This window comes from Sardina pilchardus, chromosome 6, assembly GCF_963854185.1.
Source record: "Sardina pilchardus chromosome 6, fSarPil1.1, whole genome shotgun sequence".
Lineage (NCBI taxonomy): Eukaryota > Metazoa > Chordata > Actinopteri > Clupeiformes > Clupeidae > Sardina > Sardina pilchardus.
The window spans coordinates 23,752,213-23,770,437 of record NC_084999.1 but is presented as its reverse complement, the minus strand read 5'-3'; the positions used below and the strand labels follow the sequence as shown (position 1 = coordinate 23,770,437).

The following is an 18,225-nucleotide window of genomic DNA, read 5'->3' as shown; positions in this document are numbered from 1 at the left end:
AAAACATGAAATTGCCTGGATGACCTCAATCTTTTGAACAGTAGTGTGTGTGTGTGTGTGTGTGTGTGTGTGTGTGTGTGTGTGTATTTATTTATTTATCTATTTATTCAATCAGGAGCACACAAATAAGAACACATTGTGCATGTACAGTATTAGATGGAACAATCGCAGATGATCCAAAGGAGATAACTCAACTCACTCATTTAACTTAGGTATAGGAAGGAAAAGTTGGACGCATAAGTGTATTCATTTATTCATTTATTAACGCTTTACAGAAAATCTGGACATCTGTACATCAAAATCCCAGTTTCATCCTTTCGGGGCTCTGTCGTGCTTTGGCCTGCTGTTGTTCCCTCGAGTTGCTAGGCACTACAGTAACGGTCACCTGATTGGAAGGGGAGCAAGGGCAGCTCCTGACGAGGTCGGCGAGCATCTCACGGACCATTTGGACGTGATTGCCCAGAGCAGACCGTTCGGTCGGCATTAATTTTGGACATCCAAGGCACGGTGAGGGAGCTCTGGTGAAACGTGAGGGAGTTCTGGTGAAGCGCTGCAGAAACGTAAACCTTCTCTGGGTGAAGATGGCAGATACACCTCTTCCCATTTTCCGAAAAAAACTCGACTCGTCGTCTCCCTCAGGCCTTAGGTGGAGTCCGGAGCCCTGTACAGCGTCCTCTCCTTTGGCCTCGTCTGTGTCTGAGGCTTGAGCGCCACCATGTGTCAGAAATGCTCCCGCTGCCTCAGCCTCTCCGAAAGATGTAGCTGAACTGAAGCGTTCAGAACAACAACACGTTTCAACACAACAACGCAACACATGACATCAGGCTTCAGGCTTTATACAGCAAACCAACTTAAATCAATACAATGTCCATGCTACATTGACTTACAATAAAAACAAAAAAGGAATCTGTGATATTGCCAGTGTGTACCCGGACATTGCTTTGCCTTGCCATGGCCACATTATCATAATGAGTCACGTTAAATATTTAGGTAGCCTAACATTCACACTCGCTGTCATCTAAAAAGAAGTAAGCCTTTATATACCTTCTGGGGGAAGGGAAGGGAGTGGGGGTCCGTGTGCTGGCTGCAGTCTTTATACTGCCATGCCTTGAGTCAAGGTCACACACAAACTGCACAACTTTGGACATGCGCCTCTCAGTGGCAACGTCAAAGGAAGAAGTCGAGGTGGCCAAGGGTCCAGCATCCAGGTCAACATGAACCATCGACTCGGTAGACAAGTGGTCTCTCAAGGCGGCCTCCAGCCCATTGGTGGCTATAGGGAGAAGAGTGAATGTTGGGTTAAGATGTTGCCTATTGGGAAACAATATACGATGTACCATTCCCAGAGAAGTATCTTTTATCAAGACTACAGGTAATATGAATTAAAAAAAAAAAAAAAAAAAAAAAAAAAGCTGTCAAAACATCTATTTAACCATTTAACCATGACAATGTTTCTTTTTGATAAACTCCATACACTCACCAAGTTAATGATGCTTCGTTTGATGTTTAGGGGCACGGGTATGGTGCGATTTTAGGCATGATGGTTAAAACATGTTTTCTTTTAAATATATAGCCATATACATTTTGGCATCCTGCCCGACACACTTCCACTGATAGCCTTTTGGTTGGAGGCGCTGAAGACGATCAGACAATTATCCTTCGGTCAACGTAATCTAGCTCTCGAGGGTGTGTTCGACTAATTCTCATGGTGAAATGGACCCTGGGTTGAAATCACTCAAGTCTTATTGCCTGCTGTTTATGTGCTTGGCTACTTTGTGGCCTCATGGGCCTGATTCCATGTATGGATAGAATATTTTCTCAAAAGAGACCTCCAAGCTCAGTACTAGTATATTCATCCATTTATCAGAAACTGGCCCCACGTACAGTACACCTACAGTATCTTCATTAAACACATACCCCCCCTATCTCTAATCAAGGCTATGCTCAAACGTTTCAGATTGGGTAAAGACTTTGTACTGACCGGAGCACACAGCAAAAGGGAGGTTGAGCTGACAACTGCTCTCCCCCAAGTTCAGGCCCTCAATAGCCCAGTCCACACATGTATCATCACAATCAACCTGTGGAATATACAGTATGTGTATCTATTAATGTATTGCATTAAGTTCTATATATTAGTAATATATTACATATTCAAGTATTTTTTTTTTGTTGTTCTGCAAATTGGGCCATTTAATAGCAACAGATATAACTTTGGTCCCGGGGGGAGAAAGTCAAAGGTTGTTGTTGTTAACTGTTCAACTGTTTCTGCTTACCTCCAACTCCCCTTCGCTGAACTCTGTAGATGGAGAAGGCACTGCTACTTGATCTGGTCTCAAAGACACTAAATGGGGAACAGAGGTGTTATGATGAGACACTGTTAATCTACCCCACATGATTCATTAGAGATGCCATTTTATATTCATGGCTTGCTCTCATAACAACTAACTGTCTCATCATTTGGTAAGGCAAGGTGCAAGCAGCGCTGAGGTCATGGGTTTGACCCTGAGAGTATACTCTTACAGATTTACTAAATGTAGCCTTTAGCACAGTTCGTGAGCTTAGAATTATAAGGTTCTATCTCCGTTTAGGGTAGTTCTGAGATATTGAGCATCAAAGTTTTACATAGCTAGCAAAACTGTACTGTAGTATCTTTTTATTTTGCTAATAATTAACTTTTTTTTTTTTTTTTTTACAAAAATAACACCACACAGGCATTAATAAGCACCTAATGGATCAGATTATGTCAAAAACTCAATTTCGACCAAAATGGAGATAGAACCTTATAATTCTCAGCTCACGAGTTGTCAATCCAAAATCCACTGTAGAGAAAGCCACTAGGTGGCGTGGGATAAAGAAGGTGAGCATGTAGCTTGTTGCTACTATGCAGGCTGGGACCTGATCAAACCTGGTTGGGTTATCTGGGTGAGAAGGTCTGATGTTAAAAGATCTAAAACTTCCACTGACCCCAGGAAAATCACTGATGAATGAATCTCAGACAAGTGCGACAGAGACATCTTGCAACCTACTTCTAATACACTAGAATCTATAATTGCCTCACTAAATGACTGCAATGTATTTTGCATTACAACCTGGTTAAATGTAACCTGACTCTCGCCAGATCCTTGTAGCTCCAACTCAGCAAAACGCCTCTGGTGGAGCATGGCGGAACTACAAGGATCTGGCGAGAGTCTGGTTAGGCTTAATGTGCTGAATGTCCTCTACTAACCTGGACCTTCAGTGAGGAAACAGACGGGTTGTAAGTTGTATTCCCTCACATCGACGCTCTCAACCACATAATCGCCGCAATCTGCATTTGCTTCAACCTGAGAAAAATAGATGTCTTTTAACAGCCACCTATTGTCCAGTTATATATAAGACATAGTGCATGTCTGAGACAAAGACAGGTCTGACAACTGTGTAACCAAAAGCACTTTCATCAGATTGACTAATTGTGTTCAACAAGCAAAAATGAATTTTGTTTGTGCAATTATATTCAAGAGTGGTTGATCAGCATTCTCTCTTATTACCAGAAGCTCCTCAGGATATGACTCCATGGAACCAGTGTCAGAATGTTCTGCCATCTGATGTGATCCTACAGACACCTCTAAATGAGTACAATAAAACAAGAACTAACCTGTCTGTCTACTCAGACAACAGAATACCATTCCCTTAAATGCAAATGCTCTTTTGAATCATACGTTTGGTAGATGAGTGCTCTGCAGTTCCGTTAAAAGTTCACCTTGAGCTGTTCCTGAGAGTACTGCAGAGAAGGTATTGGTGACTGAACCTGGTCTTCAGGAGGAAATGAGAGAGAGAGAGAGATATGCTTGATTAAATAATGGGTAATGGATGATATGCACATAATACTGTACTCAGATATTGTTTGCAGAAAGCACTGCAGCACCCATAGTATTTGCCTGTCAGTAATGCCATTTTCCACTTGCCTGCTCTCCATGATCTACAATGTTCTATGAAGGCACTGGTTTAAATCCATAACCTTGAGAAATGGAGAAATAGTTGAACACTCAAACCTTTAACCTTTCATTTCATAATTTCAAGTGTGAACCTATCTAGATTGCAGTATGAAAAATTCAACAACATAATCCTATATCATAGTATCCATAGTGTCCCTAAAATCATAGCTTTTAGTCTAAAAACAATGTTGAAGCCATAGGGCATAGGACATCTAGTAAATTAATCTGTTTTGGGGTGTTTCTCTCAATATGAAAAATAATCAAGCCAAGGAGTTACTACCATAGTAAGTGTAGTATGGTTCATCCAACTATGAGTGTTGGTGGTCAGCTGAGTAACCCACTGGTATGATCCGCCCAGGTAAATCAAAATTGTGGTAATACGTCATGAACAATTATGACATCACAATTAAGATTGGTATATGACATTGAATCGGACAGCACATAATACCTGTAGACACTCTTTTGTATCAAAATATTTTATTGACTGTCAATTATCAATAGAAAATAAAGTTGGAACACATACACATGATAATATACACAGGCTGAGGTTGAATACTCAATAAATTACATTCTATGTATTTTCATAACAACTTTTTCTTGACCTAGATAAAGAAAGGAAGTTAAGGAAATTTCAGGAAAGATGTAAAGGAATTGATGACCTGCATTATTGAGAGAATCTGACACTTAGACTAGGCTACATAATTATGCAATGACTGATATTATTGACATAGTTTATGTTGGTTGTGTTGGTTATGTTTGTTTACGCTTTAGATTTTTACTGACTATCTTATTTGTTGTGAAAGGCCAAATTGTGTGTCACTTTCAGTGCAGCTATACAGCAAGGGATTATGGGACTGCATTATCAGATAACATTTTATTTTGTAAAGGATTGCCTGGTGTAGATTGGAAGCATTGGAGAATAGAAAATAGAATAGAATATATACTTTTTTGATCCCGTGAGGGAAATTCAGTTCACTGCATTTAACCCAATTTAACCGAATTAGTGAACACACAGCACACAGTGAACACAGAGTGAGGTGAATCACACAACCCAGAGCAGTGAGCTGCCTGCCCAACTTCAGCCGTGGTGGACTGGTCGGGGATCGAACCGGCAACCCTCCGGTTACAAGCCCGATGCGCTAACCAGAACACCACGGAGCACCTTCCTTTAGGCTTTAGAGAATCTCACCAGATTTTTTTTATTTATTTATTTGTTTCATCATTGCTATCAATTCAGGGCCATTTTCCTCAGATAGAAAGCTGGGGGGGGGGGGGGGGGGGACATATTACCACAACCAAGCCATGAAAAGCTAAGCACAAACTTGAGGTAAACAGGTGCAGAGATAACACAAGTGTGAACTTTCTAAAACTGTTGGATTCATTTCGAATCAGGGAAAGGTGTGCTTGAGTCCTTTTGCGTCATCTTCATTCCTTGGGCACCAGGAAGTAGTCCATGTTGTGGAAATGGACGTTCTGGCCACTCTCTTCCTGTACAGGGGGGAACTGATGCTGTACGGTGTCCTGTGAGGGGGTGGGGCTGACAGGTGACATCAGAGGCTTCTCTTCATCCAGGGCGGGGGGCTGGGGGCGGGCAGCAGGGGGGTCCGCAGAGGCTGAAGCTGAACCCAGCTTACCCAGCGTGGACGCAAAGCGCATCCTGTGTCTGGGAGAGAGAGAGAGGGAGCGAGCGAGAGAGAGAGAGAGAGAGAGAGAGAAAGAAAGAAGGAGAGATAAAAGGTGAGATAAGTGACTGATATTTTGATAGAAAATACAGATCATGGGAATGTAAAGTAAGACACACATATTCAAAGTCTTCAAAAAAATGATGCCGGTTCAAAAGACGTATTAGCATTATTAGCTTGGGAGCATGGAATGGCTCCCGTATGACTCCACATAAGCAGCGGTCAATACCTGAACACATAAACCGACAGCAGAATGACCAAGCCTGCCAGCACGCAGATGCCCAACACGGTGCCGATGTCAAAAGAGTCATCAGTCGAGACTGGTTCCACTGCGGAGAGACAGAAGGAAAGAGGGATTAAGGAAGAGGTAAAGAAAGAGAGAAATCACATCTGCCTTCTCGTTCCCTACCTGGTTCTACCGTTCTATTATTTTTCTTCCATCATCTGATGACTGATCCTCAATAAAAAAAAAAAGTGTACAGTAAAATAGTACTCTGGGCAACTGGACTGAAATGGACAGAGATGATCTTGCAGTGGCCTTAGTATCTGACCTCTGCTAAATTCGTACAGTGACTGCTTACTCATTATTTCTCTACCAGACCCAGAGCCTTCCTCAAACTCAATCCACAAAGGATCCGGAGGGGTGGTAGTCAACTCCAGAGCAGCTGCAGAAAGAAATAGGAAGATATTCTTAGAATACAAACCCAAATGGATGGAGGGTGTGTGTGTGTGTGTTTGTGTGTGTGTGTGTGTGTGTGTGTGTGTGTGTGTGCGTGCGTGCGTGCGTGCGTGCGTGCGTGCGTGCGTGCGTGCGTGCGTGCGTGTGTGTGAGTGAGAGAGAGAGTGTGTGGTCATCTTACCTGTCCAGGTGTGGGCGTATACAGGTGGGCTCCAGTCGCTCCAGCGGCCGATGCCAAACTCCTCTATGGCCCGTAGCTGTATCTCGTATTCAGTGTGAGGCAGTGCGTCAGTGATGGTCCATGACTGGGTCTCAGTCTCTACTGTCTGATACTACACACACACACACACACACACACACAAAGAGAGAGAGAGGGGCGGGGAGGGGAGTGTCATGACAATTCACCAGTAATTAAATTAGCATTACTTTGAGAGCCCATATAATACAGATGAGGGGTGATTATAAGGCTTGCAGGTTAACACAATATGGTGAGCACGTTACCTTTTCTCTTTGCGATGGTCGGTACCTTAGCTGGAAGCGTAAGAAGTAGAAGTCCCTGCTCCAGGAGGCGGGGTAAGACCAGACCACGCCCAGCATCCTCTCCCCGCCCACCACTCCATTGACCCTCACTGAAGCTGGAGGGTCTGGCTTTACTGCACAGACAGACAGGTATCCACTTCGTAAACAAAAACAACAACAAGAACAACACAACAATAACAACAACAACAACAACAACAAAAAATAATTTTCATTGTATCATCAAGGCACCCAAAGCTCTTTACAGTGAAGGGAGAACCTCACTAACCACCACCGATGTGCAGCACACATCTGGGTGATACGCAGTGGACAGCCATCGTGTGCTTTACTGCACAGACAGGCACCGACTCGGCGAACGCAAACAACCACATGACTTGGCACACAGAACAGAAGCAGAGGAGACGGAGGCTACAGTACAGGGCAGAGACACGAGAGACATGGAGAGTGGTGGAGAGAGGGCAGCGAGCGGGGTCTTACTGGAGTTCGCCGGCGTGAAGCGGACCTCGGGACTTGTGGCGTTGCCGGCCGCGTTGGTCACACACAGCCTGGCCGCGTACACACTCTCGTCCATCCCCAAGGCCCTGTGGTCCAGAACGCACCAGCAGCGGGAGCGGAGCGCGGAGTACGAACACTTCACTTCGGAGTGACGCCGGCTGAGGGAGCGCAGAATGGGAGAAAAAAAACACCATGAATTGCATTTACCGTTGGGCAGAGGCTTCATTTTCAGGGCAATAGTAACCATATGCATATGGTGGGGCAGCGGTGGTGTACTGCTTAGGGCTTCGGGCTTGTAACCGGAGGGTTGCCGGTTCGATCCCCGACCAGTCAACCACAGCTGAAGTGCCCTTGAGCAAGGCACCTAACCCCTCACTGCTCCCCGAGCGCCGCTGGTTGGGCAGGCAGCTCACTGCTCTGGGTTAGTGTGTGATTCACCTCACTGTGTGTGCGTGCTGTGTGTGTTCACTAATTCGGTTAAATTGGGTTAAATGCAGAGAAACTAATTTCCTTCATGGGATCAAAAAAGTATATATTCTATTCATTACATGATATTACAGTATTATGTATGGTTATGTTTATGGTGATGCTTGCTTAGCAGATACTTTTACGTTCCATTTCTACACATTAGAATAACATATACTTTCCAAAGGCAGCCACACGCACATGCACACCCTTTTGTAGGTGGAAACACACCTTTTTTCAAGCAGGATTCGGCACGTGGGAATGGGATCTAGAGGTTGTGGCGATGTCCAATCACAGCGGGTATTACTTTTTGGTGACCTCCTGTAGCATGACAGAATGGGCTTCACTGGTGGAGCTGTACAGGAGAAGGGGGGGGGGGGGGGCAGGGACGGAGATTGACATTAGGCTTGCATGCATGTAGGTGTATGTATGCATGCTATCGTGTGATTACATTTTGGCATAGGTTATTGTATGTGTGCAGTCAGCTACCAAACCAAATAGCACAATGTAGGAATTCAGCATTCTGGGGTCCCAAATTTGTTGTCTAAAACCTGACGAAGAAGGTATATGCTCCTACCCATGACAGCAATGTCACACAGTCCACAACGGCAATGCCGGAAACATTCTCCTTATTTTAAGTCAGTGTATCGAAATTTGAAGAAATTATTGTAAGGTATAAGAACCAGCTTATGTTCCCTCGCTTTAACTTTTGTTACTTAGCATTTTATGAGATATACTGTAGAAGAAAAGTGACTGAGGTGTGTGTGTGTGTGTGTGTGTGTGTGTGTGTGTGTGTGTGTGTGTGTGTGTGTGTGTGTGTGTGTGTGTGTGTGTGTGTATGTGCGTTATGTGCGTGCTCACTTCCAAGTGTGATCTTCACACTGCTCATGAGGACCCCCTGTCTGTAGCAGCTGTAATTTCCCACATCCAGGCGGCCAATTTGAGGCAGCGTGAGAGCACTCATGTCTGCACTGCCTTGCACCGGCACTCCATTCCGAGTCCAATAACTCCGCCTCTCCAGTTCCACTGCTCCTCCCTCTGTTGTGACATCATTCTGCAAAGGAGACTTGGAGCCCGCTGTGGAGCCCACTCTTGATGTGCTGGACGCCATGTGTGGCCTTGTGCTGACAGCTTCCTCCTGGTCGACCAATGGGAGTGGCCCCCCGGTCTCTCTCTTGTGTTCCCCAGGTAGGGTTCCTTCTGTGTGCTCATCATGTCCCACTGAAGAGGTGCCGTCTGTCCCTCCACGGAACCCTTCAGTAGATGTTCTCCCGGTCTCCCTTTGGTAAGCTCCAGATGTGGTTAGTCCATTTTTATTATAGTATCCATCAGTGGGGGTGACGCTTGTCTCTTCAGGGGTCATGTCCTCATGGTGTGTCAATCTCACTGTCTCCGTATGGTAAGTCGCAGTAGACCTCTCTGCCGTTTGCATCCTGTGACCCTCATCTGAGGTTGTCTGCGTGCTTTGCTGGTGAGCCCCAGTAAAAGGTCTCTCGGAATTCCCCTGGACTCTCAACACTCTGTCAACAATGACATCGCCATGGCAATGTAGGAGGACTTGGCTGCCCGGGCTCAGCACCAGTACCCCAGGAGATGGATCTGAGAAAGCCAGAGAGAGAAGAGAAAACAACGTGCATGAATCATCTTCGTCGTCTTAAAAGTCATGGGTGGAGAGGGGAAGAATGTAGATATACATATTTATGTGTGTGTGTGTGTGTGTGTGTGTGTGTGTGGGTGGGTGGAGGTATAAACTGTTTGGGTGTGACACTTTCAGATGAACAGGGCAACATTACAAAATGTACCCACAAGTATTCCTCTCACTTCCTCTTTCTCTCATCCATCTTTCTCCCTCCTCTGACCCCCTCTCTGCTCCTCTCTCAGAGCACTCAAGGGGTAATGTGTGTGCCAAATCTCATACACGCCTTTGCCTGCCTACACACACGCATGCACGCACGCACGCGCGCACACACACACACACACACACACACACACACACACAAACACATCTGCTCACCACTTTTTCTTATTTTATAAAGATAACACAGAAATGAAAAATAAGTAACCATTTTAACAGGGACAAATGTAACTGTACAGTATATATATAAAAGCTTGATAAAAGAGCAAGTTACAGTAAATATCTCTTAACTCTTTGGTTTTGCTTTGTTAATATGAATGTACAAACAGGTTATTCGTATCATTTTGACAATAAAAAGCATAGCTCTATGTTTTTCAAATAAATAATACATTGCTAACTGCAGCCAGACGGACACTTTGCAAAGTCAGATTTCTGACAAAATAGAAAAGAGGAACATTGAGCAGACTGTGTATATCAGCAAAATATATTCTTTTTGTGGTTTTCCTTATTTGGCCTTGCCTTATTTTCATCAAAAAATGCAAATGAAATTTAACAGAAGTTACACAAATGTCTGGGGGGGTGTATATATATATATATATATATATATATATATATATATATATATATATATTTTTTTTTTTTTAAAAGTAGTGGGTTTGATTCTTGGCTGCAATCATTGTGCCCTTGTAACAGTTGAAATATGTGAGTCGCTTTGGATGAAAGCATCAGCCAAATAAATAAGTGAAACTCTGTTTACCTATTTATTACCAATCAGTAGGGCCTATCTATTGACTTGATGCTGTTGCTACCATTACCTCAGCATCCAGCAAAAGATTAAACTTTTTCTTTTTTTTCTTCTTTCTTTTTTATATTTGCTATTTTTGATATCATTACTGAGGAACACCGTTACTTTTAGCACGACATGAGCCATATGCACCATACAAATGTCAAAGGCCGTAGATTGAAGACTGTGAGGTACTGACCTTTCCGTGGACACTTGTTGTTGTCTCCGTGACCCTCCACCTGCACCAGGAGAAACAGAGCCCCAGTCCAGAGGAGCATCTTCACTGGCAGGTCCTGAAATGAACCTACACTGAGGACGAGCTGATCAAACAGTCAGTCAGAAACAAACTATGAGACATCTCCATTCGTCTGATGTCGGAGGACAAACCTTCAGCAAACTTTTAAAAAGTAAAAAAAAAAAAACTTATGAAACTAAGAAAACTGTACTGTGATCTATGGCACTACAAAACACTGTCAAGCATGTCGAACACGACTCTTGACATCTAGGCAGAGCAAGTGACCAGAGGGAGAGCTTGTCCTCTCTGTTAGAGGCTCTGACTCTGTTAACCCGAATGTTGCATCAAAGTCGCCTGTTGGCTGAAACAATCAGGCACCCTCTTCCTTCCTCTTGAAGTTACGCCACCAATTTTCTGTTACGGCAACAAAGCCCACGTTGCACAACATCTACCCTTCAACCCAGCGGGTCCCGTAATGTGAAAAGTGTGGTCAGAACATGTGAGAAGCCATTGCCCCTTGACATGCAAGCCAAGAAAATTAATAGGTTCTACAAAGTTCCTGAGGAATTTAATTGATTTGAGAGATGATATAAGGATATCAATTAACCATAGTAGACTAGGATTATTTGAAGATTTTATCTACATGACAAATGTCTGTAATCGACCATATTCTTCAACATATAACACATTTTTTGTGACTGTGTTTATGATTTTTGAGCAAATTGTGATCATTACATGTAAAATAACAGAAAAGAGCCAAAAGGATTTGGAAAGTTTCTCCTCGGTTCTATTGATTTCTGTCACTAGCATTTATAGACAATAATAACAACAAAATATTATTGTCTCTAAAATGTGGCTTATAAATGATCTGTTCAATGAATGCACCAAATGACCCATTCTGCTTAAACCATCAATATTAAGTGTTGACTAACCCTGTAGCATTTAATCTGGCTACAGGTAACAAAGAGGCTGTGACATCCATACATCTCTACTGGGCTGAGATGAATGAATCAAAACGGCATAAACTGACACAGAGCGATCTGGACCACATCATGGGGGGTATCATGGTTACACAGCCATAAGTAGAGATTTCCCAGATGCTCTCTTGACATTACCCTCACATATACTGTATGGTCCTGCTTCAATATGAGCGAAACTACTGAGAATTTATCAGCCATTTCATTTTCATTTGGTCCTGTTTATGGATGAGTTACTTTGAAAGGGAAGAAGGGCTCTTTTTTATCATTTGTCAGCTGCGTAGATACCAAACACATTGCTTACACTCTGATTTACCCATATTGTAATAATACAGATGTTACAGAGATGCTACTGTTGCCATGTTTTGGGTGATTTTTGCACAGTATCTTACTTCAGAGATTCAGTTTAATGGGATAACTACTAAAAAATCTACTAGAACATCTATTAGAACAACATGAAACAGAGCTGCTGATGACAATCTCAAGAAACTAAAAAGAAACTAAAAGATGGACAGATTAAAATAGCAGGGACTTTCCCCTCGTGTCTCCTTGTCTCCCAGGGGACTGTTGCATATAGTTTCGGCTGAGTGGTACAGTATAGGAGCCGGTTCAACCCGGTTGAGTCGTCCCTCATTGGTGGGAAAATCAAATCAAATTGAGGACTAGGCTGGAGCCTCCACAGTGTGCTGAAGGAATAGTGTGTTAAGATCATAAGATATCTGAGTGGGAACACAATTACATTGCATTACATTTGACTGACACTTTTTAACCAAAGCGTCTAACAATATGGTAAAACATTTAAAGCTTTAAAAAAAAAAAAAAAAAAACACAATAAGTGGTGCATCAATGAGTGTAATAAGTGCATCAGTGTGTGCAATTGTCTGTAGTAGTGCTAGGAGAGATGTTCTCTGATGAGCTGGGTTTTGAGCAGTGGCGGTTTTAGGTACGGGCGAACCGGGCGGTCGCCCGGGGCGGCATCTTGTATGGGGCGGCACGAGCGCTTAACCCTATGAGCCCGACTGGCGCAAAGTGCGTCAAAAAACACTCATGGGGGCGCTCGTGGAGGATCTCGCCTGGGGAGTAATTCAGTCTAGAACCGCCACTGGTTTTGAGACATTTTTTGAAGATGGCAAGGGATGTCAAGGTCTGCTTAGCCTACAGTAGGTAGAATTTGCGACGTGGACCACTTTTCTTATGCCCCTACTTTGCCACATCCACTCCGTTCTTACGAAAGTGCACTCAGGGTGGCTACTTTCTTCACACGAGAACAGAACACAGGAAAAACAGGTTACTACCAGATGCATGCGAGTGGGGCCAACTGTTGCAATGAACAACCGTAAACACACATGTGCACACACAATACCCCCCACACTTCTGCAAAAGGTCTCCTGGGGAGTTTCCACACATCCAACATATAACCTCGCTGTTGAGACACAAACATCCACGGCATCGCACAACAACAACAATCACAACAAAACAAAACTGTTGCAATGTCATTTTTTTTGTACCGGATACATTTCAGTTCAGACAGTAAATTCCAAGTTGGCTTGTATTTTCTGTTATGTCTGTTGTACATACACAGAAAGGCAATTTTAAGGCTACTAAGTAATTACAGAAAGCTCATTGAGCTCAATGATAAGTGACTGAAGTAAAAGATGTGAAAAGCATCATCAAGCAACATAATGAGGACTCAGACCAGCTGTTGGCATGTGCCTGCAGAATTCCCCTTAACAATGTTACCTCGTCTGAACCAGCAGTTCCTCTCATTATGCTCAGAGTAACCATTGCAACAACATGTCTCATGGTGGTCTAAGTACCTCACATTTACCATGGGTGCCTCTCATTATGCCTCCTCGATCCTCGATGCTCGATCCTCGAGGGGCGTTCCTACTGATCTATAACTAACACTGGATAGACTATCCCATTGTTCCCCCCCCCCCCCCCATCATTCTTTATGTAGATCAGTGAGGATCGAGGCATCGAGGAGCGAGGGAGGACGTATAAACGCTACATGAAACGCACCCACTGTCTCAAAATGTCATTTTTGACACCTCTTCTAATAAAAACAGAAGGTTTCTTTTACTCTCCCAAGGTTTGTATTTGGAAGACTCCTCATGTTACCATCCATTGTATATAGTCTATGATTAATACATGGTTAGAGTCTGCACTGCCCTCAATTAGTCAAAGGACTGGGTATCATTCCAATTTGATCCGATTCTGATATTGATTCCAGTTCTTATCGATTCCAAAATGTTAAAACACAGGTCCATTTTGTTTTATCTAAAAGTACACATATAGTATTTAGTTTCTATTCCAGGTGTTGTCTGAACATTCAAAAAGTGTATATTTATTCTATTTATTTTTAAGCATTGCTCCACAGACATAAATCACTAAGGCCTTAATAATATAAATATTAATCTAGAGCACCTGATGAAAAGAACTCCTACACCTTGTTTTGGAGGCTCAAAACAGTTGATAAACTTGGCCATCTTTACTTGTCTTTGCAATAATAAATAGGTTTATCAAATCCTGAATGCACCAACTACTGTAGTTCCAGTTCTTTCTTATCGAGTTCACAATTTTTTATATTTTCAGTTACTAACCCAAATGACCATCAGTCTTCACAATCTCTTAAAACGCAATTGTGCAGGACTAAAGTGCCTGAGAAAGCATTTGAATTCAGGAATAGGAGTTTTGTTAAAACATAAACGTTTGCGCAAATCTCACAGAAACACCGCCTTCAGTCTAAAGCAAAAGGCGTTAATAAACCACAGCACAGGAAGTGGACCCGTTCTCACTGTGTAGCGGATGAGTCACTGATTTAGAGGAGTCAGGGCCAGTTTCTTGTAAATTGGTAAAGCCCAGCCCTGGACTAAAGGACAATGTCAATAAGGATTTCCAGTGAAATAAAGCTTTCTCCATGTACGAGAAACGGCCCTCAGTGTCTGGACTTTGCATTGTGTTTCACAATATACAAAATGGTGGACATTGTTGGCTTTCTTTTTTTTTTTTTTTTAACTATATCTATTGTGTCATTAAAGAACTCATTTTGAAAAAAACAAAAAACAATATGGGACAAATCTGTGCCACAAAATATATATTTTTAATTTACTTCTCTTAGACATACAACGTTTCTATACATACCAATAGAAAAACAATGCGTAAATTAAATGTTTGCGGTTCATAAACACAGAGCACATTTTTCATCTTGACAAGTTCAATCGTTCAATCTGCAAAAAAACACTTCACAGCTGATCCTCTCCTACATTCGCTTCTGAAGGTCAACAATGCGCTTTCTAGAAGCTTCCCACCACGGGGAGAATTGCCGTCACCTATCAGGCGCTCCGCTCCGTCCCTCTCTGACGTCACTGGCCCTGGCCTCACTGATGAGGCACTGAACGGGCGGGCAGGTAGAGGTGACTCTGATGTCAGCCGATGACTGATTGGCATCTTTCAGACAGTCCTTAGACAAGCACGAGGCTTGGAGGTGGGGGGGGGGGGGGGCTTCTAAGTGAGTAAGGCCTGGTAACAACAGATGTGCACTGGGGAGTGGTGGGGGCCGGTAGCAGAGGCTGGAGAGCGTCTGAGGTGACGCCTACACTTGAAGACACTGCGTGGCCATTCCGAGGGTGTCCCGAACTCGCTTCACCTCCGCTAAGGGGAGGGAGAAGAGAGAGAGAGAGACAGAAACAGAGGGAGGGAGAGAGAGAGGGGAAATATACACGAAGAATGACTGGCTGACTTGCTGATTCAGGCCTGGTAAGAGAGGCCCCACTTGGGGCTGACAGAGCCGGGCGCCGGCCGCACCACCTTCCTCAGCTCCTGGAGCTTTTGGAGGCGCTGGCTCTCACTGGCCTCGGCGTCCTGCTCCTCCAGGGACTGGCGGAGGAGCTGCTGGAGGAGGGGGATGCCCGAACCCTCGGAGGCCGAGACGGGGACCGTGTGGAGGAAGGACAGGAAATGACTGGGGACCATGTCCTCGGGGAGAAGGTGACAGAAGTCTGAGAGAGAGAGAGAGAGAGAGAGACAGAGAGAGAGGGGAGTGAGGGAGAGATAGAAAGACAGACAGGGTAACAAGTGGCAAACAAAGTAGAGGACAAAGAGTGGTAATTATTGACGAAATGTTCAGTCAAATAAATTGAAAACATGATTCAGACAATTCTAATCAAGCATTCATTGATAAAGAAAGAGGATTCATCAAAAGGTTCAGAATGTAATGATGTGTGTGTTTGTGTGTGTGTGTGTGTGTGTGTGTGTATGTGTGTGTGTGCGTGCATGCATGCATGTATGTGTTTGTGTGTAGCTGTGTGTGTGCTTGTGTGTGTGTGTGTGTGGTGGTTGTATGTGTGGTTGTGTGCGTGCTTGTGTATAGCTGTGTGTGTGTGTGTGTGTGTGTGTGTGTGTGTGTGCTTACATGCATGTATGTGTTTGTGTGTAGCTGTGTGTGTGTGTGTGTGTGTGTGTGTGTGTGTACATGCATGTATGTGTTTGTGTGTAGCTGTGTGTGTGTGTGTGTGTGTGTGTGTGTGTGTGTGTGTGTGCGTGCATGCGTGTATGTGTGTATGTGTTTGTGTGTAGCTGTGTGTGGTTGTGTGTAGTTCTGTGTGGTTGTGTGTGGTGGTTGTGTGTGTGGTTGTGTGCGTGCTTGTGTGCGTGCTTGTGTACCCTCTTGATTTTCCAGTTGATGCAGGAGTTCATCGAGCTTCTCTCCCGCCTCAGGCAAGTCCATCTTATTGACCACCAGGATGGCCGGCTTACTGAGCAGCTCCTCACTGTACAGCTCCAGCTCCTGCATGCAGACACACACACACACACACACACGTGAGCACATGGCATGTCTGGGAGCTCGGCACAGTAAGCAGTAAGCCTCAAGAGGATGCAGGCTCCACTGATTCTAGAGCCGCTGAGGGGCATTGTAAGACACAACACTAAGTGGAGTGGCTAAAACCAAGTGTTTGAAAATGAAATGACGTCACATGAAGGGTAGCAGAGTGTTTTACAATTGCTTCAAAAGGGGCCAATCATAATCAAGGAGCAGAGCAATCTGTTTTCTTTAGGAATTTACCATACATACTACTTTAGGTTATAATATAGATCATGATCACACTAAACAGTTTACTGCATTATATCCTGTGCTCATAACACACTAACAGTATGTAATGCACACTTTGTTTTGGGGATACTCTACTCAAAGGACAAAAGATCGTCTAAAGTGCATAAACTAACCTGCTGAGAAGCTGGTAAGTAAGTATATCATTAGAAAGAACAACGTCTCACTGATCGTCTGGGCTGTCAGACGGACTGTGCCATAGGGGCCTGCACCAGCAGGTGGAACTCACCTTGGTCAGGAGCTGCACCGCCTGAAAGGCTGACCGGAAGGGGGTGCCACTGGCCAGCTGGAAACCACACACATCAACCTGGTAGAGGTAGAGAGAGAGAGAGAGAGAGAGAGAGAAACAGAGAGAGAGATTACATACATACAGTATAACAAACATATAATATGCAGGAACAGAGGTACACTGCAAAAATATAAAATCTAGGCAAGTGTTATGAATCTCATATTAAGATCTAAAAATCTATTTGGTATTGTTTTAGTACGAAGTGACTTACCTGGCACTCTCTTGAAGGATTTTGACTTAATTCAAGACTTATTTTAAGGAATCTTGTCAAGACAAATTTACTGGCACTGGCAGACAACTCTGCTCATTTTAGGATGAGACGTCTTAAAATAAGTAAAACTATTCTTAAAGGTATACTATGCAGGATTGCCGATTTCATCGCCGGTTTCGCTTTCACTTTCGCTCGTTTTATGCTTGCATATTTCTCTGCAGAGCTTCCCCTACAGCTTTAGCGTGTATATTTGACAAAACTCCTCAATTGGTCAGTCTGCCGTGCCTTTTCATGAGACTTTACATGACACTTCCTGGAGTAGAGCATGGGTGCGTGCCCGGTGTCTCCTGAAGTTGCAAGTGTGGTTTTACCTCTACAGACCACTAGAGCGGCCAAAAAAAACACCGTTCGACCGGTAATGACTCATTTAATCATATATAACAGTATGGAACGAACTGATTAACTGAAAAACGTTGCATAGTATACCTATAATTTAAGTCAAATGAATTTTACAAGAAAGCGCTAGGTAAGTGTCTTTATATTGAAAACCAAACTAACTAGATTTTTTTACCTTTGATATAAGATTAACAACACTTAGACTGAATTAGGTTTGGCCATTTTTGCAGTGTATGAAAAGCTGAAAGGAAAGACAGCCATAAGTGTGGATGGAGACAGGGGACAGAGGAAGTGCTTGCTGACGGATGCATTGCTTGGGCTCACCACGAACAGCAGCTGTTTGGTTCTCTCCACGTGTTTGAGGAACTTGTGGCCCATGCCCCTGTTCATGTGAGCCCCTTCAATCAGCCCTGGAAGATCTGCCACTGACACCTGTCAATCAAACGCATACAAAAATGGGGAAAACAGATCAATGCCCCATTTGGCGGTCAGAAAATGAAAAAATACAAATATGATCGCGATAAATCACTGGACAG

At 43.6% G+C, this 18,225-nt stretch overlaps 3 protein-coding genes across 5 annotated transcripts in view; all 3 read right to left on the bottom strand.

Moving 5' to 3' along the window:
- Nucleotides 1-245: 245 nt before the first annotated feature.
- LOC134082128 (uncharacterized) lies at nt 246-3,998 on the bottom strand. Of its 3 annotated transcripts, XM_062537774.1 has the most exons (8): nt 3,945-3,998; nt 3,740-3,792; nt 3,528-3,604; nt 3,227-3,323; nt 2,274-2,341; nt 1,982-2,078; nt 1,045-1,273; nt 246-767 (listed from the first exon to the last, which is right to left on the bottom strand). In XM_062537774.1, exons 1-8 carry the CDS (start codon nt 3,953-3,955, stop codon nt 296-298), a joined length of 1,104 nt encoding a protein of 367 aa, XP_062393758.1. In that variant the 5' UTR covers nt 3,956-3,998; the 3' UTR covers nt 246-295. The 3 variants fall into 3 exon arrangements, with proteins under 3 accessions (XP_062393758.1, XP_062393759.1, XP_062393760.1); XM_062537775.1 differs by lacking the exon at nt 3,945-3,998 and having other exon boundaries at nt 3,699-3,786; XM_062537776.1 differs by lacking the exons at nt 1,982-2,078; nt 2,274-2,341.
- Nucleotides 3,999-4,440: 442 nt separating this feature from the next.
- On the bottom strand, nt 4,441-11,026 carry LOC134083043 (interleukin-6 receptor subunit alpha-like). Its single transcript, XM_062539152.1, has 9 exons — nt 10,671-11,026; nt 8,694-9,431; nt 8,064-8,187; nt 7,350-7,525; nt 6,837-6,988; nt 6,517-6,667; nt 6,238-6,321; nt 5,886-5,985; nt 4,441-5,637 (listed from the first exon to the last, which is right to left on the bottom strand). The coding sequence occupies exons 1-9, from the start codon at nt 10,747-10,749 to the stop codon at nt 5,400-5,402; spliced, it is 1,842 nt and encodes a 613-aa protein (XP_062395136.1). The 5' UTR covers nt 10,750-11,026; the 3' UTR covers nt 4,441-5,399.
- Nucleotides 11,027-14,767: 3,741 nt separating this feature from the next.
- gtpbp10 (GTP-binding protein 10 (putative)) overlaps nt 14,768-18,225 on the bottom strand; it is an 11,182-nt gene continuing 7,724 nt past the window's right edge. The window contains exons 7-10 of the mRNA XM_062539151.1: nt 18,014-18,121; nt 17,023-17,100; nt 16,349-16,472; nt 14,768-15,684 (exon numbers count right to left, since the gene is read on the bottom strand). Coding sequence (XP_062395135.1) covers nt 15,434-15,684; nt 16,349-16,472; nt 17,023-17,100; nt 18,014-18,121 — 561 coding nt within the window. The 3' untranslated portion in view covers nt 14,768-15,433. The remainder of the gene's footprint in view (nt 15,685-16,348; nt 16,473-17,022; nt 17,101-18,013; nt 18,122-18,225) is intronic.